Here is a 24,690-nt window from a genome sequence, read left to right as displayed (position 1 = left end):
CCCCACCATGGCCAGCCCCCGGCCGCCGAGCGCCGGCCCCCTGCCCGGGCTGCTGCTGCTCCTGCTCCTGGGCGCCCTCCTGGCGGCTATGACCCCCGCCGCCCCGGCCACGGCCAGCCAGCCCGACGCCTGCACCGCCCCCAACACCACCCCCAACGACCTGACCGGCCAGTGCCAGTGCATCCCCGGCGCCCTGCCGGTGGCCGACGCCGCCGACGGCGCATGCCGGTGCCTGACCAACATGCACGTCCTCGATGGGGCCTGCACCTGCCCTCCCAAAACCCGGCTCCTCGACGGCCAGTGCGCCTGCACCCCGGCCGGCACCGTCTACCATGAGGCCCTCGGCCAGTGCGTGTGCATCGCCGGCGCGCTGCCGGTGTCCGGCGCTCGCGACGGCGCCTGCGCATGCATCCCGGGCATGGTGCCGCAGGGCCCGGCGTGCGTCTGCCAGGAGGGCTGGCTGCCCATCTACGACGTCACCCGGCAGGCCCTGCGCGAGCCGCCCAGCTGCGCCGAATGCCACGCCTCCTGCGCCACCTGCTCGCACCTGAACACCGACCTGTGCGGCACCTGCCCGCCAAGCCAACTGCTCCTCGGCATCGACGCCTTCACCTGCGTCGCCGCATGCCCGGCCGGCTACAACCTGGCCAGCAACGCCCGGCGCTGCGTCAATTGCGGCCCCGGCTGCGACTGGTGCTCCGGCGCCCACCCGGACCAGTGCACCACCTGCGACCCGGCCCTCCGGGCCTACATCGACAATGGCCGCTGCCGGGCCTGCCCGGACGGCTGCGCCTCCTGCCTCGGGCCCAGCCTCTGCCTGGCCTGCCTGCCGGGGCTCACGTGGAACCCGGCCACCGGGACCTGCGCCCCGGCCTGCCGCCCGGGCCAGGCCCCGGACCCGGACCGCCAGCCGGCCACCTGCGCCCCCTGCCGCAATGCCTCCTGCCTCGAGTGCCTGACCGCCGACGCCGGGGCCCGGTGCACCGCCTGCCGGCCGGGCTTCGCCAATGACCCGGCCCTCGGCCGGTGCCAGCCCTGCCCGGACGGCTGCACCTCCTGCCTCGGGGATGCGGGGCTCTCCTGCACCGGCTGCCAGGCCGGCCTCATCCTCCACGAGGCCCGGTGCCGGGCCGACTGCCCGGCCGGCCGGTACCTCGAGGCCCGGGACCCGGCCCGGCCCGCCTGCCGGGCCTGCCACCCCTCGTGCGCCGCCTGCACCGGGCCCCTGGCCGGCCAGTGCACCGCCTGCGCCGACCGGCCCCAGGCCACGCCCCAGGCCCCGGCCCGGCCCGAGCAGCCCGCCTGCCCGGTGGCCGACGCCTGCGCCGCGGCCCACTGCGACGCCTGCCACATCGACAGCCCGGACCGGTGTGTCGCCTGCCGGCCGGGCTTCCGGCTGACCCCGGCCGGGCAGTGTGTCCCGGACGATGCCTGCCCGGCCGGCACGTATCCCCACCCGGACGGCCATGTGTGCCTGGCCTGCCCCGGCGCCTGCGCCACCTGCCACCCCTCCCAGCCGGACGTGTGTCTCTCCTGCGATGGCCACGCCGGCCGGCACCTCCTCGAGGGGGGCGTCTGCGCGGCCGGCTGCCCCGGCCACGGGCACCATGTCGACCCGGGCACCGGGGCCTGTGTCCCCTGCGCCGGCGACTGCATCCAATGCACCGGCCCCGGCCCCGAGTGCCAATTGTGCCCCAGCGGCATGCTCCTCCGCCAGGGCGCCTGCATCCCCTCCTACGCCTGCACATCCGGCGGCTTCTACGCCACCTTCCACGCCTGCCTGGCCTGCCACGCGGCATGCGGCCAGTGCATCGGCCCGGGCCCTGCCGACTGCATCTCCTGCCCGGCCGGGCAGGTGCTCTCCCTGGGCCGCTGCCTCGCGGCCTGCCCGGCCGGCTCGTCCGAGTACCCCCCCGGGGCCGGCACATGCCGCGACTGCGCCGCCGCCTGTGCCACCTGCACCGGCCCGGCCCCGGAAGAGTGCCTGGCCTGCGCCCCGAACTGGCTCCTGCCCGACGACCCGGGCCCCTGCGTCATCGACATCCCCTGCCATGCCTCGTGCGACACTTGCACCGGGCAGTCCCCGCACCCGGACGGCTGCACCGCCTGCCCTCGGGGCAAGCTCCTCCTCCCGGGGGCCGGCTGCCTGGATGCCTGCCTGGCGGGCTTCTTCGACGACGGGGCCGGCCAGTGCCGCATGTGCGCGGCCGGCTGCTCCCGCTGCACCGGCCCCCAGCACGAGCACTGCACCGCCTGCTTCCCGCCCGAGCTTCTGCTCCCGGATGGCACGTGCGCCGACCGCTGCCCGGAGGGGCATTTCGACGCGCCCGCCGGCAAGTGCCTGCCCTGCGCGCCCGGCTGCCTCGCCTGCCATGGGCCCGACCCGGCGGACTGCGCCCCGGCCCATGGCTCGGGCTCCTCCCCCGCCGCCTCCTCCTCCGCTGCCTCTTCTTCCTCCGCCGCCGCCTCCTCCTCCGCTGCCGCCTCCTCTTCCTCTGCCTCGGGGCCTGCGCCCCCGGGCCGCGACGCCAAGAGCCGGGCCCTGGCCCTCGGCCTGGGCCTCGGTCTCGGCCTGCCCCTCGGCCTGGCCATCGTGGCCATGCTGGTGCTCCTCCTCCGCAAGCACACCCGCTCGCCGAAGGAGGCCCAGCCCGCCACCGAAATGGGCGATCTCCGCTGACCCGGCCACCGGCCGGCCGGCCGGTGGCCGGCCGTGTCCTGTCTGTCCAATATTCCCCGCGCCCCGGCTTGTTTGTTGTTTGGCAGGGCGGTCTTGGTGTGGCTGTGCCGGGCAAGGGGGGGACAGTTTGGGACCACGCTTCGGCGGGTGCATTCCTGGCATGGGTGCCAGGCCCACAGCCGCGGGGCACCCATGGCTCGGGCCTGGGCACATGCGAAGGGCCGGCCCTCCCCCGCATGGCTGCCCGGCGGACACGGCCATCGCCCCCCCCCCCCCCCCCCTATGCAGCCCCGGCCCCGGCATTGTCTGGACGCAGTACCGCCACAGTCGACTGCGCTTCCCGCCCCTTGCTCCCTTGCCGGGTCTCGGATTGGCCCCATGGACACCCTTTTGTTTGGCGTTCGGCATCCGACAACCGGGTCCGCCGGGGCCGTGTCCCAGCCGTGGCACCTGCCGTGGCGAGCGGGTCGGCCCGATGTTCGCCTGGCACTGCCCCTCCCCGGACCCGCCAGCGGCCGCGCGTGCCACACTGCCCGGTCGGCCCCGGAGAGCAGCCACCCGGCAGCCGGCGGCCAAAGGCCCTGGAGCCGCACCGGCAGACCCCCACAGAGGACCGGCCCAGAAGACGACCGGCCATCGCACGCCCTCCAGCCCCACCCCCCTGCATACCGCTGGGACTGAAGGTGCACCGCGCGCCTCGCCAGCCGGGGGGTACCCCGGCCGCCCGGGGCCGCTGTCATTCGCCCTCCCAGCCTGGGTGCCACTTTCAGCCGGGGCCCGTGCGACTGGCGTGCCCGGCTGCGCATGCGCACACGATAGGAGTCATCCGGGCCACGGCTGGCATGCCTGCGCCCGCGCATGCCGCCCGGTGGCCGGCGCTCCTGATCCCCGCAGCCCAGGCACCTCCCACGTCCGATGTCGCCCTGACGCGCGGTGGCCGGCCAAGGGCCATTTTCGGCAGCGCGCACACGGCCGCCCATCCAGGGCTCCGCTCGCGGCGTGCCGGTGCCGTGGCACAGGCCAGCTCAGGACCCGGCCCGCTTGCCATGTGCACCGGCATGCTCTCGATTGCTGGTGGGCCAGCGCGTGGGGCGGGCCGCTCCGCGCCGGCAGGCCGGTCGCCCTCCGGTGCGGGCGTCGCCAGCGTCGGCACGCCATCCGGCAGCCCGGGCCGGCCGCCAGGCGCCAGGCGCCTCCGAGTGCCCTCCGCCCCCCTCGCCCCTGCCATGCCTCCCTCTGGACCAAAGCCACGCACAGACGGATCCCCCGCCGTCCGGGGTCCGCCCTTTCGAAGGGGGTGCCACGCGGCCGCGCGGGGCTCCAGCTGGGCCGGGTCCGCTGCCGCATTCGGCGATCCCGATCTTGCTGCACGTGCCCCTGCCCCACCCTCTCGGCCGAGGGGGCCGGATCTTGGGCGTGGGCCCCTTTTTCCCCGGGCTCTCCACGTCGGTCGGCCAGCGGCCCTCTCCACCGGGTACGGGCCACCTGGACACCTGTCGCCACGCCCAGCACGCTGTCCACCTCTCCTCGGCCATTTCCCTCTTCCCTCTCGGGCGCCCCAGGTGCAAGGGGGCGCCATTCCCCTCCTCCGCCCCGAGACCCCGGCACCTTGGGGGGCACCCCGGGGCCTGTGCTTCGCAAATGTGCTGCCGCCTTTGCCCCGTGTCCAGACCGCCGGCTCCCCCCTCGCCGCGGTACCGGCCCGTTTGGTGAGCCTCTCGGCGCGGAACGCCCCCAGGGGCCTCCTCACCCCCGGCCCGCCGGCATCGCCGGCCGGAGGCCAGACGCCCGAAACGCTCGGACATGAGCCCAGCCCGGGTCCCCCTCCCCAAGCCGCGATAGCTCAGTTGGGAGAGCGTGTGACTGAAGATCACAAGGTCACCAGTTCAATCCTGGTTCGCGGCAGTCTCCTCCTTTTTGCTCCCGCGCCGAAGGGCATCAGCATGCGAAAGCGTGAGAGAGAGAGAGAGAGAGGGGAGGAGAGATCGCGCCGGCCACCGGGGACGCGTCGGCGGCCTGGCCCAGGGGGACAGCCGCTATATTTATATACCCCCCGGGGGCGGCCTCGTTGCTTCGGCTGCCGTCCCCCCTTCGAGAGCGCCGCCTCTCTCCGGGTGGAAGGGGAAACGCGCACCGCCGCGCCGCGCGCGGGGGCAAAAAGACACGCCCCGCCGGGGAGGGCAAAAGGTATGGATGCTCATTGGGTGGATCGAACACCCGACCTCCAGTTTACTAGACTGGCGCTCTACCACTGAGCTAAACGAGCTGGAGCTGATGCGTTGGGGCCTGCGGCGCCATTTGACCCGAGGGTGGTGTGCCGCTGCCGGCCCTCGGCGGCCCTGGAAGCCGACTCGGCTCTGCCCGGGCCGGCTCCCGACATCGCCCCAATGAGAGTCCCGGTGCGTGTGCGTGGCCCGGCAGGGTGGCCCGCATGCGCGGCGGCCGGCATGGAGGACCGGCTACAGTGCGCCGTCGGGTGCCTCTACGGGGCGCATCTCGAGCGATGGCCGCCCGGGGGGCACAGTCCGTGCGAGACGCTCGCCTGGTCCGGCCCGCGAGAGCGCGATACCGTGTAGGTGCCCCGGGGGCGGGGGGGAGATACACGAACAGCAGCGTCATGTATGCCCGTGACCCGGCGCGCCGGTGTCCAGCCGACGATCGTCGAAGCCGCGCGGCCACACGCGTAGCGCCGTATCCATGATGCGGATGCGCCGTGGCGCGCGCGGCAATCGGCTGGCTCCATCAAACACACCTGCTCATGGCCAGGATGCTGATGCGCCGGAAACCGGGGGCACAGCCGCCTCGTGCGCTTAGCAGCGACAGCAGGAGGTCGGCCACGCTGAAGGATGGCCAGGCAGTCCGTGCGTCGCACGCGCCCCCCGGCGCCCGGTCAAGGCAGCCAGTATCCCCGCCAGGGCCTTTCGCCGCGCTAAAGTCGCCATGGGTACACCCAGAATCACGACAGGGACGCGTGCCAGCGAGAGGCAGACCGCCGGCGCGTGTTCCAAGGCCCGAGTCGCACGGATCACAGCGGGCAGCCGTGTCAGCGGGGGACCCCAAGGCGCGCACTGCAATCCCCAGCACTGGCGTCCGGGGACCCGGGCCCGGGCGAATGGACCGAGCCATGCGCCAGCAACCAGGACGCGAGGAGTTGCTCTCTCCATCCCACGGCCCCTGCCGACGCCGCGGCCCCCTCGCGGGTGACCGTGGCATCTGTGGCGCCCGCTTCGCGAGATGCCACGCACCCATCTTGCTGGGAAGCTGACAATCGGTGCCACCGCCCGGCGGCCGGGTCTAGAGGGTTGGACATAGACGGAGGCAGCCACAGCCCTAAGCGCAAGCAAGACGGGGGGAACCGGCCGCAAATCGAGGGCTCGAGGAAGGGCGACACCCAAGCAGGGGGCGGGCGTCAAGAAGGGCCACCACCGCACGGCAGCCTGCACGTACAAAGGCCCACATGACCAGGCGTCTTCCACGAACAATCACCGTGTCCGAGTGGTTAAGGAGTCCGATTAGAAATCGGATGGGCTCTGCCCGCGTAGGTTCAAATCCTGCCGGTGATGCATTCTTTTTGCACGCTAAGAGTGGAGGCCGGCGCCGCCCGGCGGCGGTCCCCCAAGAAGATAAGGTGCGAGAGAGAGGAACACACCAAAGGGGTCCGAGCACAGGGGCTCGGCGTCCTCTGCACAGCCACGGCGGGGGGGGGGGCATGCCAGACAGGGCGGGGGGACTCCCCGGTGAGACACCCCGTCACAGGGGCGCCACCGCCGCGAGAATGGCGGCCGCGAGATGCCACGCCGGAGCACAGCACAGGGCTAAGCATTCGGGGCCGCCGAGGGGCCGCAGGGGCGGGGGATGGAGCAAGTATCCACCGCGATGTGCGGGGCCGGGGAGACACACGCGCTCGCCGGGCGCGGGCGCGCGGCGTGAGCGCATGGCTCGCCAAGGGGGAGCAAAATACACGCGGACCACGCCGGGGGCCCCTTGGCCGAGGCGGGCCAACTAATATCAGGCGAGATGGGGCGCCCACCCCCAAGCGTCGATGGTTTAGTGGTAGAATTGCCGCCTGCCACGCGGTAGACCCGGGTTCGATTCCCGGTCGACGCAAGCACGCTCGTTTAGCTCAGTGGTAGAGCGCCAGTCTAGTAAACTGGAGGTCGGGTGTTCGATCCACCCAATGAGCACATTGCTTTTTTATTGGACGGCCATAACCGAGCAACAAAGAGTCTCCGGGCCCCGCGCAAAAATGAACATTGACCACGATGCGGCTCGAACACACAACCTCCTGATCCGTAGTCAGGTGCTCTATCCAATTGAGCTACGCGGCCATTTCCGACAAACTCCCCTCGTCCCGGGCTTTCAAACGGCGCGGAGGGGCGCCGGCTGGCAAGCCTATGCCCCGCAGGGCGACATGAGCACGCCCGGGGCGCTGTCGGCAGCTCCCTCCTGCGTGGCCGCGCCCCATGCGCAGCCTTCCGCCACGGACTTGGGCCTGCGGGCTCCCGCCTCGGTGCCGCCCGGCACAATGTCCGCCTGTGTGCCTCCCGCCCTGGGCGATGCCCCCGCGCATGTGTATCGGCGTATGTATTCGTGCCGGTGTGTGTGTGGGGGGGGGGGGGGGGGGGGGGGGGTGGGGGGGGGGGGGGGGGGGGGGGGGGGGGGGGATGGGTGAGTGTGGGTGTGGGTGTGGGTGTGGGTGTGGGTGTGGGTGTGGGTGTGGGTGGGTGTGGGTGTGGGTGTGGGTGTGCAACTTGCTGGCGGCCGAGCAGGTGCCTGCGCAGGCGCCTGCGCAGCCCCGGGCCTCGCGACGGGACCCATGCCTCCGGACCCTTCGGCCCCCGGAGGCTCTGCCACCTTGCTGCCTGGGCCCAGGCGGCAGGCGAGTCACGCATGCATGCTCACAAGGTCGGCCCCCCGTGCCGCGTCCACCATCGGCCATGCCCGTGGATAGCGGCCGCCTTGACGCCGGCACGGCCAATGCCAGATGCCCGACGCGCTCGGCCGTACAAATCTTCTCGCAAACGCCGGCCTCCGGCGCGCGGCGGCCCCCTCGGCCGCGTCCACGGTGTCATCGCTGGCATTGGTGCCGGGATGCCCGTGCGATGTGTGCCCCGCGATCGCAATGCACCGGCGCTCGCCGGCGCCCGCACCGCGGAGCGATCCTGTCTGCCGGGCAGCCGACCCCGGCAAAGGCCGGCTGCTCGGCCACCCTGCGCCATGTCGGCAGGCCCGACACGGCCTTGCACCCGGTCGACGAGGCGACACATGAGGGGCACTCCGCGCGCCCGGACGCCCGGGAAATGGGCAAGGGCCCCACACCCGAGGCGAGCGGGCTGCAGCTGCCCCGGGGCGCCGACCGCCGCCACCCGGCCAGGCTTCGGCCGCCGCGCTGGTGCCGCATATCCCGCGGCCGACCGGGGCGGCGCCCACCGGGCGGCGCTGCAACCCGGAGGGCCGACACGCCGAGGCTACACCCGTCGGCCCGGCCCCGGCCTCAGCACCCAGATCCATGCTCCCGCCCTCGGCCGCTGGCAGGCACTCGTGCCCTCGGGGACCCGCCCCACGACCGGGCCACCCCCCGGCCCGATCAGGCGCGGGCGTGGCTACTGGCCCGCACCCAGGCCGCCGGCTCTGGCTAGCAGGGCAAAAGGCCGCCCATCATCCTTTGGCCGGCCGGGGGAAGGCCAGGCCAGTGACCCTCCGGGCCCGGGCCGGCAGGATGTCGGCCCCCCGGTGCCATGTCGCACGGAGCGCACCTGCTTGCTGGACGCTGCCAGGCCGCCAGTCGGGATGCCTTGGCCCATGTCGACGGCCCACCTACCCAAGCAGCCCCCCCCCCCCCTCCCGCCCCCCTCCCAAGCGCCGGCCATGCGCCGGTCGTGTCGAGGACCCGGCCCGGCGGCTGGTGCGCCCGGCTTCAGGGCTCGGCTGACCGCCTCACGCCCGTGGCCGATGCCCGGGCCATCGCCGGGGCGCCGGCGGCCACCCGACACGCAGCCCGACCATGCCGGACATCGTGGCGGCGCCTGCTCGCCCCGGCGCCCCACTTCACCGAGGGCGGGCCCTTCATGGAGGGGCGTTCGGAAGCCGTGGCCCCCGGTCGGATTTCCTGCCCGTGTGCACCTGGGCGGCGACGCCTTTCCCCGGAGCACATGTCCACGGGCCCTACACCGCGCATGTGCTCCCGGTCGCCAAGGCCCGGCAGCAAGCATCCCCACCCGACCTAGGGCAGACTCGGGATCCTCGAGCCCCCGCCCCGGAGCAGGCCCACGGCACATGGCCCAGGACGGCGCGCGCCGAGTCGGCGCGGCCCATGCCAACAGGCAGGACGGCCCCGCAGCATGTCCCCCCGCCACGGGGCGCGCCCGGTCACCGCCTCCGGGCACCGGCCTCTCGGGGAGGCCCCCTCTCCCGCGACCCGGGCCCGATCGGCCAGCACGCTGCCCCGGGCCCGGGCCCGTCCGTCATGTTGACCGCCTCACCCACTGCCAAAAGCCAGGTCTGTCCGGCATGGCAATCGGCGTCGCCCAGGCAAGCAAGCCGCACGACCACCCACCGCCGGAAAGGGCAGCACTCTGGCCCATGCCCTGGCCAGCCGGCAGGACCCCCCGCCGCGAGGGGCAGGACGCCATCCCCCCGACCAGGACTTGTCAACGATGGTGCTAGGGGGGGGTGGAAAGGGCCCCGAGGGCCTCTCGCCCCTGCCGCCACCGAGGGTGGGCGGGGCAATCGATCCGAGGGAGCGCCCTGCTGACCCGGCCGTCGGCGCAGCCCCGCGCACCACGGCCCCTCCCGGGGCACCGGCGCCGGCGGCGGGGACCGGGCACACCTTGGTTGCCGGGGAGGCAGCATGCCGCAAGCACGTCCGTCACATGCCGAACGGAATGGACCCGTCCGACCGCCACGGCCTCCCTGGAGCTGCTTCCATCCGGCGCCCCGGCGGACACAGACACCCGCGTGTGCCCCCGGACGATGGCAGCCAGCGCCGGCTCCAAGACCCACACACCAGCAGCGCCCCAAAGCCGCGCCCGGCCCGGGGCAGGACCCAATCCTCGCCCCGATCGACCGGCCCCCTCTCGCGGGGAAAGGCCGGCCGTGTGCTACGCGCCCTCCCCCAACCACACCTGGCCGGCGGTCAACCCACACACAGGCGAGGGTCACCCCCCTCACGCGTCGTGAGAGCACGCCCCGCGCCGCCAAAGGGCCCCTCTCGCCTCCCGGGGAGACGAGTGCAAAAAAGATGCTCCCGATCCGGGAATTGAACCCGGGCCTCCCGCGTGACAGGCGGGGATTCTCACCACTATACTAATCGGGACTCCACTGGAAGGTGGCCCACCGCGCGGGCTCAAGTGTCGCCGGGATGCGGCCCTTGTCCCCGGCGAACGGGCGCGCTCCGCCCCGGCAGCCTTTCCTGCAGCCGGGGAGGGGCGCCGAGTGGCTCGACATCCGCCTCCGTCGGCCGCCCAACACCTGCCTCCGCATTGCCCGCGGGTCACCGCTCGCACATGGCCAGCCCCACACGCGGCCAGACGGCCTGAGCACTGCGTCCACACACACTCACACACACATGACACCAGGCCTCCCGACAAATAAACGCCAAAAGAGCGACGCCCGGCAAAAAAAAAAAAAAAACCTCGGGGATGCATACCCCTCGGACAGGGGTGCCAGGCTCCGCGACCGTCACCAGCCCCCGAGCCATCCGCCCTCCCCTCCAGGCCGCCCAATGCACGCAGCCCATGGGACAAGGGGGATTGAGCCCGGGGAAGGGGACTTGCCGGGGACGCCATTTCGGACCCGGTCATGCACCTTCCACACGCCACCCGACAACGAGGGCGCAGGGCAAACGCGATACACGCCGGCCGGACATCCACGCCCAGGTGGCGTCGGCCGCAAGATCCCGGCCCTCCCGATGGCACGAGACTCCAAGCAGGCGCGAAGCAGACCACCCCCCTTGCGCGTGGGCGACGTGTCTGGCCTCGGACTTGCGCACGGTGTGCTGGCGACGCGGCGAGGCGCGGCTGCCCGCCCAGCCGGGGCCCGCGGGTCCACGGCTCACGTATAAATACGCCCCGGTGTCCCATTCCACCATGTACAGCCTGTTTAGCTCAGTTGGTAGAGCATGGGACTCTTAATCCCAGGGTCGTGGGTTCGAGCCCCACAGTGGGCTTACATCTCCTTTTTGACCGAGCACCGATCTCAGACCCCAGGGGCCAGGAGAGAGAGTCGCTCCTTTTTTTTGCCACACGGAAAGGGTCCACCGCCGGCAGCCGCCGCCGTCGTCGTCGTCGTGCAGCGATGTCGCGCCAGAAACAAACCAGCCCAGGGCCGCGGGCAGGCAAACGGCGCAGGGTAGCCCCTCCCCCCCCCTGGGAGGGCACACGGATGGACCCGGCGCCCGGGAGATCCGGCTTGCCGGAGTCGGCCGCGGGGCGGGTGGCAGACACCCGGCCACATCTCGAGACACCCCTCTGTGCGCCACCCAGGCGGCAGGCGAGCAGGTGCTGGGGAGAAACACCGGGCGGGGCGCATCGCCATTGACCAGGCCCTCGGGGGCGGCTGGGCGAGGCGCCGGTGTTCCCTGCACGGGGCCGGGCCTGGGCAGCAGTCTGCTCCTCCCCCGGGTGGGGGGATATCCGGCCCGGGCGCACCATCATGCGGGGCAGACTTGGAAAGGAGGCGGGCGACGAGCGTGCTGCCCCGGCGGGGGGAGGGGGGGCTTTCCGATGCCCCGGGCAAGGGGGGGCTGTGTGCGGGTCCCGCTTCCTAGGCGTCGCTTCCCGGCGCCGGTGTCGGTCCTGGCGCGGGCCGCGTTTTGCACGAAGGTGTCTGCCTCCGCCGGCGAGAGCACGCGGGGGGCGCCGGACGCGGCCGCCCCTCCGACCGGTGAGTACATGTACCCAACGCGATGTACGATCCCCATGTCCGAATGATGTAGATGGTTATCATATCTGTCTAACACACAGAATGTCCCAGGTTCGAGTCCTGGTTCGGACAGTGTTTCCCTTTTTGCCCCGCAGCGAATGGCAGGCCGTTATCCCGCACCAGCGCGCGATCAGAGACCTACACCCTGGGGAGGCCCATACAAGGCAGAGCAAGAGCGAGAGAGAGAGAGAGAGGGAGAGAGCACCACACCCAGCCCAGAGAGGGGAAGCTCTCGCCCCCGGGCATGCGAGCGCCGGGGTGGGGCCAACACGCAGGGGTCCGGTCTTCGGGGGGAGAAGAAAAGCAGCGGCTGCCCACCGGAGGGGGGCGGCGGGGAGGCAGAGTCGGTGGAAATCCCCGAGAGATGGCCAACTGATGGAGGCGGCCGGACCAGCCCCTCGGGGACCGGAGGGGGAGGGAGGCGCGCCCTCAAAAGGCAATCAGCGATAAAAGGCAAATGCATTGGTCTTTTGGATACTGGAGGCGGCAATGGGGGGGGGGGGCGTCGGGGGCCGGTCGCGGCGTCGGGGCCGCACCGATCCGATCGTTGGCATATCGCTCGGGTTGAGACGCTGGCCTCGCGGGCCGCCGCCCGGAGAATGAGAATCGGCGGAATGTGGCGGGCGCTGTGGTGGTCCAGAACCGATTGAAGACCGAAGAGGGCATGCCAAAGGCATGGTCATGGGGCCGCCGACGTGCCGGCGAGATCCCGTGTCCGCGCACCAAGAGGGTGGCGCGACCCGGCTCGCACGAGTGCCCTCCCTGCAGGACGAGGCCAGGCAGAGACACCGACGAGGGGAAAAGCGCCCACAGGCCGGGGACATACATTGGCAATCGAGTCCCGGCGGGGGGGGGGGGGGGGGGGGGCCAATGCAGGGACCATCCGATCGCCGCACGACTGGCACGCCGGGGGGGGACACCACACCAACGCCATCATGAGTCACTGGACGCAGTCATCTGACATGTGTGTCCCATATAGTCTAGGTGGTTAGGATACGTGGCTCTCACCCACGAGACCCGGGTTCGAGTCCCGGTATGGGAAATACCTTTTTTGCCCGGGCCGCCCCGCGCTGAACGAGAGCAGGCAACACAAGGGGGGGCTGGGCTGGGCGCGCGCGCGCGCGGGCCACAGGGAGGGGAGAACCGCCCGACGAAGCGTGCCGCCTCCAGGATGCGCCCGGGGGAGGGGCGGCAGGAAGAAATGCCCCCCCCCGGAGACCGGCCGCTCACTCGCGGCGCGGCCGGCGCTCCGCGGCGTGGACCTCCTGCGCCCCGCCAGGCGGCAGCACCATGGCCGCCACCCGGGCAGGCGCCCCCCCGCCCAGGAGCCACTCGCCGAAGAGGGTCCCGGCCACGGCGGCCGGCATGGCCACCGACGCCGGGCCGGTCACCGGCGAGGACGCCGCCGCCGGCTCGTCGACAGCGCCCGGGTCGCCCCGGCGGAGCAGCCCCACCAGGAGGGCCACCTCGGCCCGGATGGCCGCCACCCCGCCGGCCGCGCAGCCCAGCGCCACCACCGACCGGACGTCCTCCCAGCCGAAGCCGAAGCCCAGCCAGTCCATCAGCCCCACGGTCAGGGCCAGCTGCCGGGCGCGGCCGCCCGCACCGGGGGCCTCCGCCTGCGCCGGGTCCTCGGCTCCGGCCCACCCCCCGGCCGCCTGGGCCACCACCCCCACCAGCAGATCTCGGTAGTCCGCCGGCACGGCCCCCAGCAGGCGCACATGCGCCAAGGCCCCGGCCGCGTCGCGTCGCCAGTCCCACCCAAACGTCCCGTCCACCTGCCGGAAGAGGGCATCCGCCTGGGCGAAGGTCGGCTGCAGGGCTCGGCACAGGCGCACCGCCTCCCGCAGACGGATCGCCCGCCCGACAAACCCCCCGGCACGCGGGAAGAGACTCCACCCGGCCGGCGGGAAGGGCGCCCCCTGCCCGGGCCGCTCATCCTCCGGCTCCCAGGCGAAGAACATCCGCAAGTCCCGCGGCCAGGGGGCCAGCGCCCGGAAGGACCCCGGCTCCGGCACCGACTCCAGCACCCGGGCGAAGGTGGCCCAGTGCACCTCGCCCTCGTCCGGGTCGCCGGCCTCGCCGTGGCCCAGCTGCTGCCCCAGCACCCGGGCCATCCGGTCGTCCAGCACCAGCCAGGCCCCGACCTCGGCATCCTCATTCGGCGGGAAGCACAGCGAGAAGAAGTTGTTGTACCGGAGGTCGCGGTCCTGCGCCGAGGCCCGGCGCTCGGCCAGTGCCCGGCAGAGCTCCGGCTCCAATGCCGCCAGCTCCGGCTTCGCCGCCAGACCCCGCAGCAGCTGGCCCACGCGCCGGTCATGCTCGTGGGCCCCGGCCGCAAGCCGCAGGGCCGCGGCCCACCTCCCCGCCGGGCCATGGCGCTCCAGCAGCAGCAGTAGCCCGGTGGTCGCGGCATCCACCGCCGCCGCCACCGCCGGCCGCGGCTCGCCCCCGGACGCCCACTCGTCCAGGCTTTCGAAGAGCAAGCTCCGCACCGACTCGCCATCGGCCTCGGCCTCCAGCGCGCCCGGGTCGCGCAGCCAGAAGGCCCGCCAGTCGCCGGCCGGCTGCGGGGAGCCATCCACTGTCATGCTGTACGGTTGAGACGGTGCAGGAAAAGTCGTGTGTGTGTGTGTGTGAAGTGTAATGGGGGGGAGAGGGAATAATGGGGCCCCCTCCGAGGCAACACACACACACACACATATAAAATATATATATATATGCATGCATGCCCCGGGCGCCGGGACGAGCACGGGCAACACGCACCGCCCTCGCTTTCGCGCCCGAGGGGCCCCCGGCAAAAGAGCCCAACAATGGGGGGAATGGCTCTTTGAGCGGGGATTCGCCGGCCCCGCCCCTCGCCCCCCCCCCCCCCCCCCCAACAAGATCGCGCCGGCAACGCACACACATCCCCCGGACGTGGGCCGTATGCCCGGCTCCACCGCGGGCGCTTCTCCTATAAATGCCCAGGCGCATGCGGCCAACCCAAGGCCCCATAGCTCAGTTGGTTAGAGCGTCGTGCTAATAACGCGAAGGTCGTCAGTTCGATCCTGGCTGGGGCCAGCTTGCTTTTTTGCCCCGGGGCCCGCGCCCCAGGCCCGATCGCCCGGCGAGCGGTCTCCCACCGCACCGGTCGAGCGAAGGGCCGAGCGAGAGCCCCCCGAGCACAAGGGCCGGCTCCCGGGGCTCTCCCTCCCCCAGGCCTCTCGCAGGACGTGGCGCTCAGGCTGCCCCGCGAACGCGCGCGGCCCCCTCGGTGGGTCGAAAAAAACCCGGACAACCGGCTGCCGACGAGCTCTGCAGCACGCATAGACCCCCGATTTCTCCCCGCCCGCGCCGCCTCCACACGCCCCTCCTTGCTGATCGAAAAGAGAAAGAGAAACCCTCCGCCCCCCTGCCCACCGGCCCCGTCGCGCCTGGGCCTGCCCGTCTTTCGCGCGCGCGCGCGCGCGTCACCCCCTCCCTCCTCCCCCGAGCGATGCCCCCCGGCGCCGATCCGGGGGCGCCCCCGGCCCCCGACCCGCTGGCCCAGGACGAGAACCTCATCGGCAAGTACCACCTCCTGAGCCGGCGCCATGATGATGTGCGTCGACTGCCCCCTCCGCCCCGCTCTTCCGGCGAAAAGCCCCTCACCCTCGCGCCATCCCCGCACAGGTTACCCAACAGCTGTCCAAGGCACAGAGCCGCATCGCCGAGCTGAACCAGCAGCTGAAGGCCGCCCGCGATCAGGCCGCCCTTCAGGCCTCGGCCGAGGCCGATCGCATCCGCCGCGGCGAGAAGGCCCTCCGCTTGGAGCAGGAAACCAGCAGCCTCCGATCGCGCATGGAGCTCCCTCCGGCCGCCGCCGCCGCCGCCGCCGCCGCCGCCGCCGATGCCACCGCCGACCCCGCCGGACCCGGCACCCTGGTCACCCTGCCGTCTCTTCGGCCAGGGCGCCCGTCTTCCGGGCACTGGCCAGGCTCCGGCTCCACCCAAGCCGGCCCCGGGCCCGGACCCGCTGCCGCCTCCACCCCCTACGACTATGACCCGCTCGGGGCGGCCACCGCCCGCGCCGGGTCCCAGTGGCTGGCCACACAGCGCTCGCCCGTGGCCGGTCCCCGGTCCGCCGCCTGGACCCAGCCCCCATCACAACAGCCCCACCAGCAGCAGCAGCAGCAGCAGCAGCAGCAGCAACACCCATACACATTCTCGCCCTTGGCCTCCCCATCGGCCCTCTTCTCGCCGTCGCCCCTCCTCGGGCCGGACCCCTTCCTCGGGGAGGACCCGCCGCCGGGCCCGGCCGAGCCGCCGGCCCCACCCTCCCCCTGGGACCCGGCTGCCGCCCCGACCGGGCTCCTGTGGCCGTCGCTCAGCGAAACGCTCGGCCTTTGGCACCAGGCCGGCCGCGAGGCCGCCCACCAATCCCTCGGCATGCTGGCCCTCGAGGCCGGCATCGATCCGGCCTCCGCGCTGGCTGTCCTGCACGATGCCCCGGCCCGGGGCTACACACGCCCCGGCCCGGACCAGCCGGCCCAGCGCCTGGACGACTCGACGGCCCTGCTGCTGGAGCTCCTCCTGGGCCAGGTGCAGGGCCTGACCCGGGCCTGCCTGCGGCGCCCGGCCTCCGAGGTGGCCCAGCAACTTGACCACGCCCTGGCCCTGGTGGCCGGGCTCACCGGCACCCACACCGGCCACGCGTACCTGTCCGAGCGCCTCCTCTGCGGCAAGGCCCCGCCCCACCGCTGGGGCGTCGAGCCCGGGCTCCAGACCGGCCCCTCCCCCGCCGAGGGCCCGATCAACCTCTACTCGACGCTGGACCTGGTGTCGCGCATGCTGGCCACGGCCGTCGCCACCGCCGCCACCGCCGACACCGCCGACACCGCCGACACCGCCGACACCCCTGACCCGGACCACCCTGCTGCCCCCGGGCCTGCCGGCACGCACCCCCGCTCGCCGGCCGCCCCATCGGCCACCAGCGACTGGCCCGCATGGTGGATCCTGGCCGGGCGCATCCTGGCCCGGCTGACCGCCCTCCTGTGGCAGCTCCTCCGGGGGAATGTCTCCGGCTCGGTGCCACTCCTGGCCGCGGTCTTCGGGCCCCTGGACCAGGGCCACTACGCCGAGCCGGCCCCGGCCAGCCCACACACCCCGGCCGACGACCCGCCGCCCGGCCCGGCCGACCGCCTGGCCGACCGCATGCGCCGGGTCCTGGACCGGCTGCTGTGCGCCGCCGTGGCCGGGAGCGTGGTCCTGGCCGAGGCCGGGCCGCGTGCGCGTTTGGACGCCGCCGCGCGCCGCCTCGCCCCCCCGGCCCCGGCCAGCCCCATCACCACCGAAGATGTGGCCCGGCTGGCACTCCAGCTCTGGGCCTTTGTCTTTATGACCGACCGCGCGGCCCTGCCCCCGTCGTCCGTCCCGCTGGCCGGGCTGGACGCCCTCGCGGCCCGGGTGGCCAACCTCGGCCCCCGGCACTTCCTCGACACCCGGTGCTCGGACGGCGGCCCGGCCACCGCGGCCAGCCTCCCCGGCGACCCGACCGCCTTCGACCATGATGACCACCACGATGACCGCCATGTGCCAAGCCCCCGGCGCTGCCACTGGGGCTGCCGCCCCGCCGGCCACGCTGGACCCGCCCCCGGTGACCTGGGCTTCCACAGCCACACCCTCGAGCTCCCTCTCCGGCGACTGTATGTTGTCGGGGTGGGCGACGACGCGCGAGACCGGTGGTATGGCTGGCGCGCGCCCCTATCCTCCGAGCGCCGGCGCACGGCCCTCGCCGCCGCCGCCGCCGCCGCCGCCGAGCAAGCTGCCGGGCCCGAGGGCCCCCCGGCCTCGCCGGACCCGTCGGGCTCCTGCTCCCCCGCCCCGGAGGACCCGCTTCTCTTGAGCCCCCTCCTGGCCCCGGCCCAGCCGGTGGTCCTGTATGCGGACCACTTCCAGGAGGCCGCCCTGGCCGGCTGCCAGGAGCGCCTCCCCCCGGGCAGGTCGGCCTGCTGCACGGTGCAGCCCTGGTCCGAGACCCTGGAGCTGGGGCTGGCCCTGCTCCGGCTCCATGCCCTGGTGGACACCAGCTTCGTGGCGCGCCTGCTCCTGGCGCCGCGCGGGGCTCCCGCCCACCGGGCCAATGACCGCGCCACCCCGGACCGCGTGACCCTGTCCCTCTTCGCCTCCAGCCGGCCGGACAATGCCCTATCGCGGGTGTGCGCGCGCCTCGGCCTGGCCCTCGACACGGTGGTCGGCTGGCAGGCCAGCCACCTGGCATGCCGGCGCCCTGGCACCAGCCCCTGCCCCGGGGCCGGCAGCCTGGCCGAGGACGCCTCGCAGCAGCTCGCCCACCGGTGCCCGAGCGCCGACTTTGCCCGCTCCGTCGCGGCCCTGGTTCGTGCCCTCCACTCGCTGGTGCTTACCCCGCTGCGGTACTGGCTCCGTCTGTCGAACCAGCTGTCCTCCGAGGCCGCCGCCGCTGCCGCCGCCGCCGCTGCTGCTGCTGCTGCCACCCAGGCCCGCGGCTCCTCCACTCAGTCTCCCCCGCCGCCGACCGGCAGCCAGGCCGATGACCAGCCGGCCCGGCCGGCCGACCCGGGCGCCGAGGACTGGATGATCCTCTTCCAGTCGCTCTTTTTCGGCGGCATCACCCGGCAGACGGCCCAGTTTGTCGGCCTGCCGGCGCTCCAGGCGGCCGGCTGCACGCGCTCCGCCTCAGCCCAGAGCCGCTTCCGCGTGGTCCTCCAGGCAGTCGGTACGTGGCCCACTCCCCCGGACACCAGGGCGCCCATGTGCGCCCTCCTCCGCGGCCTCTCCCCCCCCCCCCTCCTCCCCTCCTGTCCTGACTGATCGGTGTGTTCAGCCAATTGCCGACTTCTGGCCGAGGTCCTTCGCGGCCTCCCTTGTCCTTGTATGCCCCCGGGCGCGACGGCCCACACCGCGTGCGCTCCTGCCCCGACCGGCGGCGCCGGCACTGGCCGTGCCGATGTCCTCGCCCGCCTGTCAGCCTACTCCTCAGCCCTCCTGTCTCAGACCCCGGCCATGTGCCACCTGGAGGTGTTCGGTGCGTCTTGCCTCCCCCTTCGCCCGTGTGTGTGTGTGTGTGTGTATGCGCGCGCGCGCCCACCTGCTAACCGAGTCCCGACATATCCCCCGCACGCTGGCATATACCCATAACCACGCACACGCACACACGCATAGCATGTTGCGTTGAAATCCAAAACCACCTCAGCATCTAGCACCAAATACACCATAGATTCCAGTCATGTGTCGGCACGTGATGACGTGGACGCAACGATCCCCCGAGCGAGCTGCGTCTTTTCGACGCTCGCGCAAGTGCCGGGGGGCCGTTGGGGACGAGGCGAGGGGGGGGAGGGGGGGGAGAACCGGGGACAGATGGCACTCGACGCACAGGGGGAGCCGGCTGTGGGGCGGCCCCGCTGATCGGGCTTTTTCTCCGGGGCAGTTGGCGTGTCGCGGGGGCTGGCCCGCCCTCGGCACATCCCCCCCCCCCCTCTCCCCGGCCTCCTGCATGCCCGTCCGCATACACCTGCGCCTCTCGCCCCACTCCGCCCCCCTTTTCGTCATGTCTGCCCCCCAGGATGTAAGTTCCCCCCCAGTCGCGACCTCCGCCCTCTCTCTCTCTCTCTCTCCCTCCCCCTCCCCCCGGCCCATATGCACCCTCACCCGCTTACACACATGCGCACCCACTCTCCATCAGGCTCCCCCCGGCTGGGCCGTTATTGCCTCCTCCTCGCGCCCGGGGAAGTACTACTACCTGAACAAGGCCACCGGCGCCACGCAGTGGGAGTACCCGACGCAGGCGGCGGCCGCCGCCGCCGCCGCCGCCGCCGCCGGGCCCGCCCAGCCGGCCGCCGCCAAAGTCCGCGCAAGCCACCTGCTGGTGAAGCACCGCGACAGCCGCCGGCCCTCCAGCTGGAAGGAGAGCGTCATCACCCGCTCCAAGGAGGAGGCCCTGGACCTGATCCGCTGTACGCCGGGTCACCCGCACGCGCGCACGCCGGCCCTCCCCCGCTCCGACCGTACTGACCGCTCCCCCCTCGGCTCTCGCCCCCCCCCCCCTCCCCCTCTCGGCACAGATTATCAGAAGGAGATTACCGAGGGTCGCGCTACTCTCGCCACCCTGGCTACCACCGAGAGTGACTGCTCGTCGGCCTCGCGCGGCGGTGACCTCGGCTTCTTCGGCCCGGGCGATATGCAGCAAGCCTTCGAGGTTGCCACGTACGTGCCCCCCCCCCCCCCTGTTCCCATGGCGCGCACATGCCCCGGGCGCCTGTTCCTGACAATGTGCATCTATCCCCCCCCCCCCCTCTCTGCGCTCTACTACCATGCTCCACACAGCTACAAGCTGAGTGTCGGCGAGATCAGCGACCCCATCTTCACCGACAGTGGCATCCACCTCATCCAGCGCACTGCCTAGGGGGATCTCCGGCCTGGCGCCGGGCACGCCTGCCGCTTGCGCGTCCCCCCTGCTGGCACGGGCACATGAATGACCTATTTTGCTCCCGCCCCCAATCATAAATCCACAAAAGGTGATGTTGTTGCTTTCCCATCGGTGTCGGGGGTGGGCGAGGGGATGGATGAGTGGATGGATGGTTGGGTGGGCGAAGGGATTGATGAACGAACGAGAGGAATAATGAACGAATGAACAAATGCACGAATGAACAAATGTACGAATGAACAAATAAACAAAAGAACGAACGAATCAACACATCGATGAAGATAGGAATGGGCCCCACACAGAACCGAAAACCGAGACAGCAACAGGCACATGAACCGGCCGCCGAGACAGGGAAGACAGCGCAAAAAGTGAAGTGTCCAACCAGCCGGAATCGAACCAGCGACCCTCAGATAATTGCTTGTAACCGCTACAGTCTGATGCTCTACCAATTGAGCTATGGTTGGTATGAATGCACCTCCCTGTCGGGGCCCTTTTTGCCGGTGCTTTTCCACCCGGACAAACGACCAGACCCGGCGATCGGCCCCTGCCGCCGCCATCGCCGCCGTCACACCGGGAGAGAAAGACACAAAACGGCAGAGGAAGAGAGAGCGGAAGAAGGGCCCGGCAGATCGCAGCCTCTGGAACAAAACCCAAGCAACGTGTATTTCGTACACCGAAGACCACCTCGGACTTCACTGCTTCGATGGCGGAGACGCCTCAACAACAGCCGGGGCCTCGCCCTTGTCGGGCAGCTCGGGGCCGGACGGCGGCGCCGTCTCCGCCGACGCCGACACCGCCGCCGTGCACGGCGCCGCACTGGGCTCGGGACCGGCAGACTTCGATGGCTTCGGCTCGGGGCTGGCGGACTTCGATGGCTTCGGCTCGGGGCTGGCGGACTTCGATGGCTCCGGCTCGGCGCGGGGGCGCTTCGGGCCCGGCGCCTCGGGGCCGGCTCCCGGCGACGCAACGGCCGTCTCCCCGGCAGCCAGCTTGGCCTGCTGGCGCAGGCGCTTCTGCCGCTCGCGCTTCTGCCGGTTCTTGTTGGTCCGGTCTTCGGCCTCGCGCTGCCACTGGCTGTCCTGCTCGGCCAGCCGGGCCATACGGTCGGCCTCCTCGGCCTCGTGCAGGACGAAGGCCTGGCGTTCTAGCTCCCGCCGGCGCTCCACCCGGTACGTGTGGAAGTCCCCGGACCCGGACCCGGCCGACGAGCCGGACACATCGATCTTGAAGTCGGCCACACGCGGATTCCGCACCGACGCATTCCGCCGCCGCGCCTCTTCGGCACTCATGTACACGCTGGCCGGCAGCTGGGGATTCTCCTTGGACATGAGCCGCTGCAACTCGGCCCGCTTGGCATCATACGGATCAGACACTGCATGCGCGTGCGCATGTCCACCAGCAGGGGACACATTTGGGGAGGTCAGAAGGGGCACCGAAAGCCGCAGGTGCAGATGAGGGCCAAAAATCCGAAGGCACACGCACTGGCAATGGGCGACAATAGAAAAGGGGAGACCGTGTGCGTGTGTGTGTGTGTGTGTGTGTGTGTGTGTGTGTGAGGAGAGGGGGGGGGGGAGGGGAAGAGAGGCGAAAGAGGCTGTGGGAAAGGGGCAATGCCCCTCTCCCCCCTCCGGCCCGCCCCCCAGGGGGGGCCTGCGAACTGCGCCGCCAAGAAGGGCTGCCGGACAACCGCCGGGCCGCGTTGGCAGCCCGTGCGTTGGCGCCGGGCCGCGGGGGAGGAAGCCAGCGGCCTGCTCCTTCAGAACGCCTGCCCCGCGCCGCGGGGTGACCCGGTAACACCATTGCCCCACGTGCCGGATCGTAATGCCGTGCCCCGGGGCCGATAACGGGCATCTGACCCGCGCAATTCGGTGGTAGATGGCGCCTCGTTCCGGCCGGCCACCGCCCGGGGAGAGCAGTGGCACTCGTGCGAGCTGCTCCCTCCTTCCCCCCCCCCCCCCCTGCCTCCATGAGGGTCGGGGAACCGCGGCAGGTGGGTTGGCAAGCGCGCCGCGCGGGACCGGCCCAGCCCTCTGCGCGTTTCTCGGGCGGGCCTTCTCGTCAGCGGAGAAGGCCGGGGGGGGGGGGGGAATGCGCGCGCCCCGCCGCGTGCCCGGCCGGCCCGTCTGCCGGACCGGTCCCGCGGCATCCGGTGGGAGCTCCTGTCCCGGTCCTCCGCGGCCCGGTCCCCGCCTCCCGGCCCCCCCTCCCCCCTCCCGTCTGGCGGCGCCTGCGTTCCCGCGCGCACGGCGACCGAAGCCGCTGCCAGCTGCACGGGGTGCTTGTCGGCGACGCCCCCATGCACGGGGCGGTGGCCCTGTGCCGGCGCGCGCCAGCCCGAGCGCGCATTCTGCAGGTGTGCCGCTGCCGGGCCGATACAGGGGGGGTCTGCTCCTGCGCCCTCTCGCCGGCCGGACAAGGCGCATATGGCGCAGGGACGTCGCGGCACCGGTCCGGCAGACCCGGTGTGAAAGTACCGATCGTCGACCAGGCCCGGCCTATGCACCGGACCCCTGTCACTGGCCCGGGGCATTCTTTTTGTTGTCCCCGGTCGGCGGGACATCCCTCGGCCGGACACACGCGCGCGCGCGCACACAGACCCAAGCGCCCCCCCGGCGTCGGACGGGGGTGGGTGAGCCCTCTCGCCCGCGCAGGGGCAGCGAGGCAGCGAGGCAGCGAGGCAAAGAGAGAGAGAGAGAGAGGGAGGGCGAGAGAGAGGGAGAGAGACACCGTCGGAGCCCCGCTTGCCCGAGGGGGGATGTTCCGTGATTCGGCCGCCCCCGCGCTCGGCCCGTGGGAGGAACGCAGCACCGGGGTTATTCATCTGGATTCTTCCAAAAAATGGCCTGGCGAAAAAATGGGCAGGTGAGGCTCCCCGGGAAAAAAGGGGAGAATAATATTGGCCGAGACATACACATATGCGTGCATTCATCACTTCTCCGAGAGGCGCGGCCCCCTCCCGTTGCGCCCCGGGCCCTTTTTCTCTCCCTGTGCGCGTGCATGTGTGTGTGTGTGTGTGTGTGTGTCGGTGCGCGTGGGCCGCGCTCCGCAGCTCACTGGAGGGGCCCCCGCCCGAGAGAGAGAGAGAGAGAGAGAGAGAGAGCGCCTCGTCGACTAGCTTCTGCTTCCAGTCAAGCAGTCCGCCTGGGGCATGGGCACGGGCGCATACGCCTCAAGCTCCCCGGGCCGGTGTGTCGCTGGGCGGGAGTTGCCCCCCCCCCCCCCGCCCCGGCTCCACGGCTTTTTCGTGTCGCCGCCCGGGGCGTGCACGTTTCGGCGGTTTCGGGCGGGCCTCATGGGCCCCCCCCCCCCCCCGGCCCGAGAGGGGGAACGCTGCACCCTTGTCTGCCTCCCCCCTGCTGGGCTTCCCTGGTCCTGGTGCGCCCGGTGGCGGGTCCCCGCGTCTCCCTCGCCCACTCGGCCGTGCCGCGGGAGTCCGGGGGGGGGGGGGGCTTTTTTCCGCCCACGCCCTCGGCCGCACAGTGCGAAGGCCGCGATTCTCGTTACTCTTGCCCGCCCTGGCTCGGGGGGCCAGACCAGTCAAGCCGCTTCACGCCGCGGGGTCCCCCCCCCCATGCGTCAGCCCGCGGCTTCTCGCGTGTCCCTGCCGCGGAGGGGGATCTCTCCCGCGGCGCGGCCTTCCTCGCCCCTTTCTTTCCCCTTCCCGCCCCCCCAAAGAGGGGGATCTCTTTGTGTCCCCCCCCCCCCCCCCGTGGTCGGCGCACCCGGCCGCCAGGGGGGGCTGCCTCGCACCCCCTGCTCGGAGCCTGCGGAGATCACCAGGGGATGCGGGCGGCAGGGGGGGGTCAGACGGCCAGACCCTCCGGAGGGAAGGGGGGCACGCGCGTGGGGGGCCGGGGGCGGCGGGCGGCGGAGTCCGGGACATCCGTTTCTTCGAGGAGAGTGGGCATACACAGACACGCCCGCTGGGCCGCGCGCGCGCGCGCAACCACGGACACCAGAGTGGGGGCTCTCGCTCTCACTCGCGCTCACACCCCCGGCGGCGTCTTTTCGGATGCCGTGGGCCGGCGGCAGGAAATCTGCGCGGCCCACCGCAAAATCCGGGCCTCCTCAGCGTGAACTGATTCGCTTGGGTATCTCCCTCCCCTTTCTCCCCTCCCTTCTTTGTCGCCCCCTTTTCTTTGCCCCTTTCTCTCTCCCCCTCGCTTCTCCCCGCCCGCCCCCCCCCACGCCCGCCCCTCACACCCTGCCTCCTCTTCCCCCCTCTCTCCCTCGCCCGCCCGCCCGCTCGCTCTCCCTCCCCCTCCCCCTCCCCCCTGGCCATCAGATTTCTTCGTGACTCCTGCCACCCCGCCACCATGGTCGACAACAAGCCCACTCCCCTCTTCAAGGTGCGCCTCCTTCCCCCCTCTCCCTGCTGGTGGGCCTTCTGCCCTTGCCCCCCGCCCCTCCCCCCCCCCCCATGCTGACATTGCCCATTTCCCCCCCCCCCCTCCTCCCCTGGCTCATCATCGAAGGTCAACTCCCCGAACGTTACCTACACCGAGGATGCCATCCACTCGAAGTACTCCTATCAGACCACCTTCGTGACCACCGATGCCTCCGGCTCCCTGGTCGCCGAGCCGGTCACCTCGGACTTCGAGTTCGTCACCCAGACCAAGGTCCCCCGCACTGGGTACGCCCCCCCCCCCCCCCCCCCCCCCCC

The 24,690-nt window shown here is 72.2% G+C and overlaps 6 protein-coding genes and 12 non-coding genes across 18 annotated transcripts in view; 12 read left to right on the top strand and 6 right to left on the bottom strand.

The window, feature by feature from the left end:
* Nucleotides 1-7: 7 nt before the first annotated feature.
* On the top strand, nucleotides 8-2,680 carry H696_05538 (hypothetical protein; the record flags this gene model as incomplete). The annotated part of the gene is made up of 1 exon (XM_009499353.1): nucleotides 8-2,680. The coding sequence occupies one exon, from the start codon at nucleotides 8-10 to the stop codon at nucleotides 2,678-2,680; it is 2,673 nt and encodes an 890-aa protein (XP_009497628.1).
* A 1,832-nt stretch (nucleotides 2,681-4,512) lies between these two features.
* On the top strand, nucleotides 4,513-4,585 carry H696_05537. Its single transcript has one exon. It is a non-coding gene; the product is annotated as a tRNA-Phe (tRNA).
* Nucleotides 4,586-4,874: 289 nt separating this feature from the next.
* H696_05536 lies at nucleotides 4,875-4,946 on the bottom strand. The gene has a single exon. It is a non-coding gene; the product is annotated as a tRNA-Thr (tRNA).
* Nucleotides 4,947-6,161: 1,215 nt separating this feature from the next.
* Nucleotides 6,162-6,243, top strand: H696_05535. Its single transcript has one exon. It is a non-coding gene; the product is annotated as a tRNA-Ser (tRNA).
* A 473-nt stretch (nucleotides 6,244-6,716) lies between these two features.
* On the top strand, nucleotides 6,717-6,787 carry H696_05534. The gene has a single exon. It is a non-coding gene; the product is annotated as a tRNA-Gly (tRNA).
* Nucleotides 6,788-6,792: 5 nt separating this feature from the next.
* On the top strand, nucleotides 6,793-6,864 carry H696_05533. Its single transcript has one exon. It is a non-coding gene; the product is annotated as a tRNA-Thr (tRNA).
* A 70-nt stretch (nucleotides 6,865-6,934) lies between these two features.
* Nucleotides 6,935-7,008, bottom strand: H696_05532. The gene has a single exon. It is a non-coding gene; the product is annotated as a tRNA-Arg (tRNA).
* A 2,915-nt stretch (nucleotides 7,009-9,923) lies between these two features.
* H696_05531 lies at nucleotides 9,924-9,995 on the bottom strand. The gene has a single exon. It is a non-coding gene; the product is annotated as a tRNA-Asp (tRNA).
* Nucleotides 9,996-10,774: 779 nt separating this feature from the next.
* On the top strand, nucleotides 10,775-10,847 carry H696_05530. The gene has a single exon. It is a non-coding gene; the product is annotated as a tRNA-Lys (tRNA).
* Nucleotides 10,848-11,600: 753 nt separating this feature from the next.
* Nucleotides 11,601-11,674, top strand: H696_05529. Its single transcript has one exon. It is a non-coding gene; the product is annotated as a tRNA-Val (tRNA).
* An 897-nt stretch (nucleotides 11,675-12,571) lies between these two features.
* On the top strand, nucleotides 12,572-12,644 carry H696_05528. The gene has a single exon. It is a non-coding gene; the product is annotated as a tRNA-Glu (tRNA).
* Nucleotides 12,645-12,828: 184 nt separating this feature from the next.
* On the bottom strand, nucleotides 12,829-14,193 carry H696_05527 (hypothetical protein; the record flags this gene model as incomplete). The annotated part of the gene is made up of 1 exon (XM_009499352.1): nucleotides 12,829-14,193. The coding sequence occupies one exon, from the start codon at nucleotides 14,191-14,193 to the stop codon at nucleotides 12,829-12,831; it is 1,365 nt and encodes a 454-aa protein (XP_009497627.1).
* A 398-nt stretch (nucleotides 14,194-14,591) lies between these two features.
* Nucleotides 14,592-14,665, top strand: H696_05526. The gene has a single exon. It is a non-coding gene; the product is annotated as a tRNA-Ile (tRNA).
* A 380-nt stretch (nucleotides 14,666-15,045) lies between these two features.
* Nucleotides 15,046-18,856, top strand: H696_05525 (hypothetical protein). The gene is made up of 4 exons (XM_009499351.1): nucleotides 15,046-15,185; nucleotides 15,257-18,320; nucleotides 18,429-18,629; nucleotides 18,767-18,856. The coding sequence occupies exons 1-4, from the start codon at nucleotides 15,081-15,083 to the stop codon at nucleotides 18,802-18,804; spliced, it is 3,408 nt and encodes a 1,135-aa protein (XP_009497626.1). The 5' UTR covers nucleotides 15,046-15,080; the 3' UTR covers nucleotides 18,805-18,856.
* A 295-nt stretch (nucleotides 18,857-19,151) lies between these two features.
* On the top strand, nucleotides 19,152-20,122 carry H696_05524 (peptidyl-prolyl cis-trans isomerase NIMA-interacting 1; the record flags this gene model as incomplete). The annotated part of the gene is made up of 4 exons (XM_009499350.1): nucleotides 19,152-19,169; nucleotides 19,287-19,557; nucleotides 19,666-19,807; nucleotides 19,928-20,122. The coding sequence occupies 4 exons, from the start codon at nucleotides 19,152-19,154 to the stop codon at nucleotides 20,004-20,006; spliced, it is 510 nt and encodes a 169-aa protein (XP_009497625.1). The 3' UTR covers nucleotides 20,007-20,122.
* A 281-nt stretch (nucleotides 20,123-20,403) lies between these two features.
* Nucleotides 20,404-20,491, bottom strand: H696_05523. The gene has a single exon. It is a non-coding gene; the product is annotated as a tRNA-Tyr (tRNA).
* Nucleotides 20,492-20,635: 144 nt separating this feature from the next.
* Nucleotides 20,636-21,564, bottom strand: H696_05522 (hypothetical protein). Its single transcript, XM_009499349.1, has 2 exons — nucleotides 21,510-21,564; nucleotides 20,636-21,399 (listed from the first exon to the last, which is right to left on the bottom strand). Coding segments are annotated over exons 1-2 (681 nt in total). The 5' UTR covers nucleotides 21,511-21,564; the 3' UTR covers nucleotides 20,636-20,719.
* Nucleotides 21,565-24,343: 2,779 nt separating this feature from the next.
* H696_05521 (myo-inositol-1-phosphate synthase) overlaps nucleotides 24,344-24,690 on the top strand; it is a gene marked incomplete at both ends in the record, with an annotated part of 1,511 nt that continues 1,164 nt past the window's right edge. The window contains 2 exons of the mRNA XM_009499348.1: nucleotides 24,344-24,376; nucleotides 24,503-24,660. Of these exons, the coding sequence (XP_009497623.1) occupies nucleotides 24,344-24,376; nucleotides 24,503-24,660 (191 nt within the window). The remainder of the gene's footprint in view (nucleotides 24,377-24,502; nucleotides 24,661-24,690) is intronic.

This window comes from Fonticula alba (assembly GCF_000388065.1).
Source record: "Fonticula alba strain ATCC 38817 unplaced genomic scaffold supercont2.11, whole genome shotgun sequence".
NCBI lineage: Eukaryota > Rotosphaerida > Fonticulaceae > Fonticula > Fonticula alba.
Note: the sequence above shows the minus strand (reverse complement) of the source record. Positions and strands in the feature narration are given on the sequence as shown.

Coding starts and splice junctions, on each gene's coding strand:
- H696_05525 (XM_009499351.1), top strand. CDS start 15,081: ATGCCCCCCGGCGCCGATCCGGGGGCGCCCCCGGCCCCCGACCCGCTG. Junction 15,186..15,256: donor TGAGCCGGCGCCATGATGAT/GTGCGTCGACTG, acceptor ATCCCCGCACAG/GTTACCCAACAGCTGTCCAA. Junction 18,630..18,766: donor GTGCCACCTGGAGGTGTTCG/GTGCGTCTTGCC, acceptor ACACACGCATAG/CATGTTGCGTTGAAATCCAA.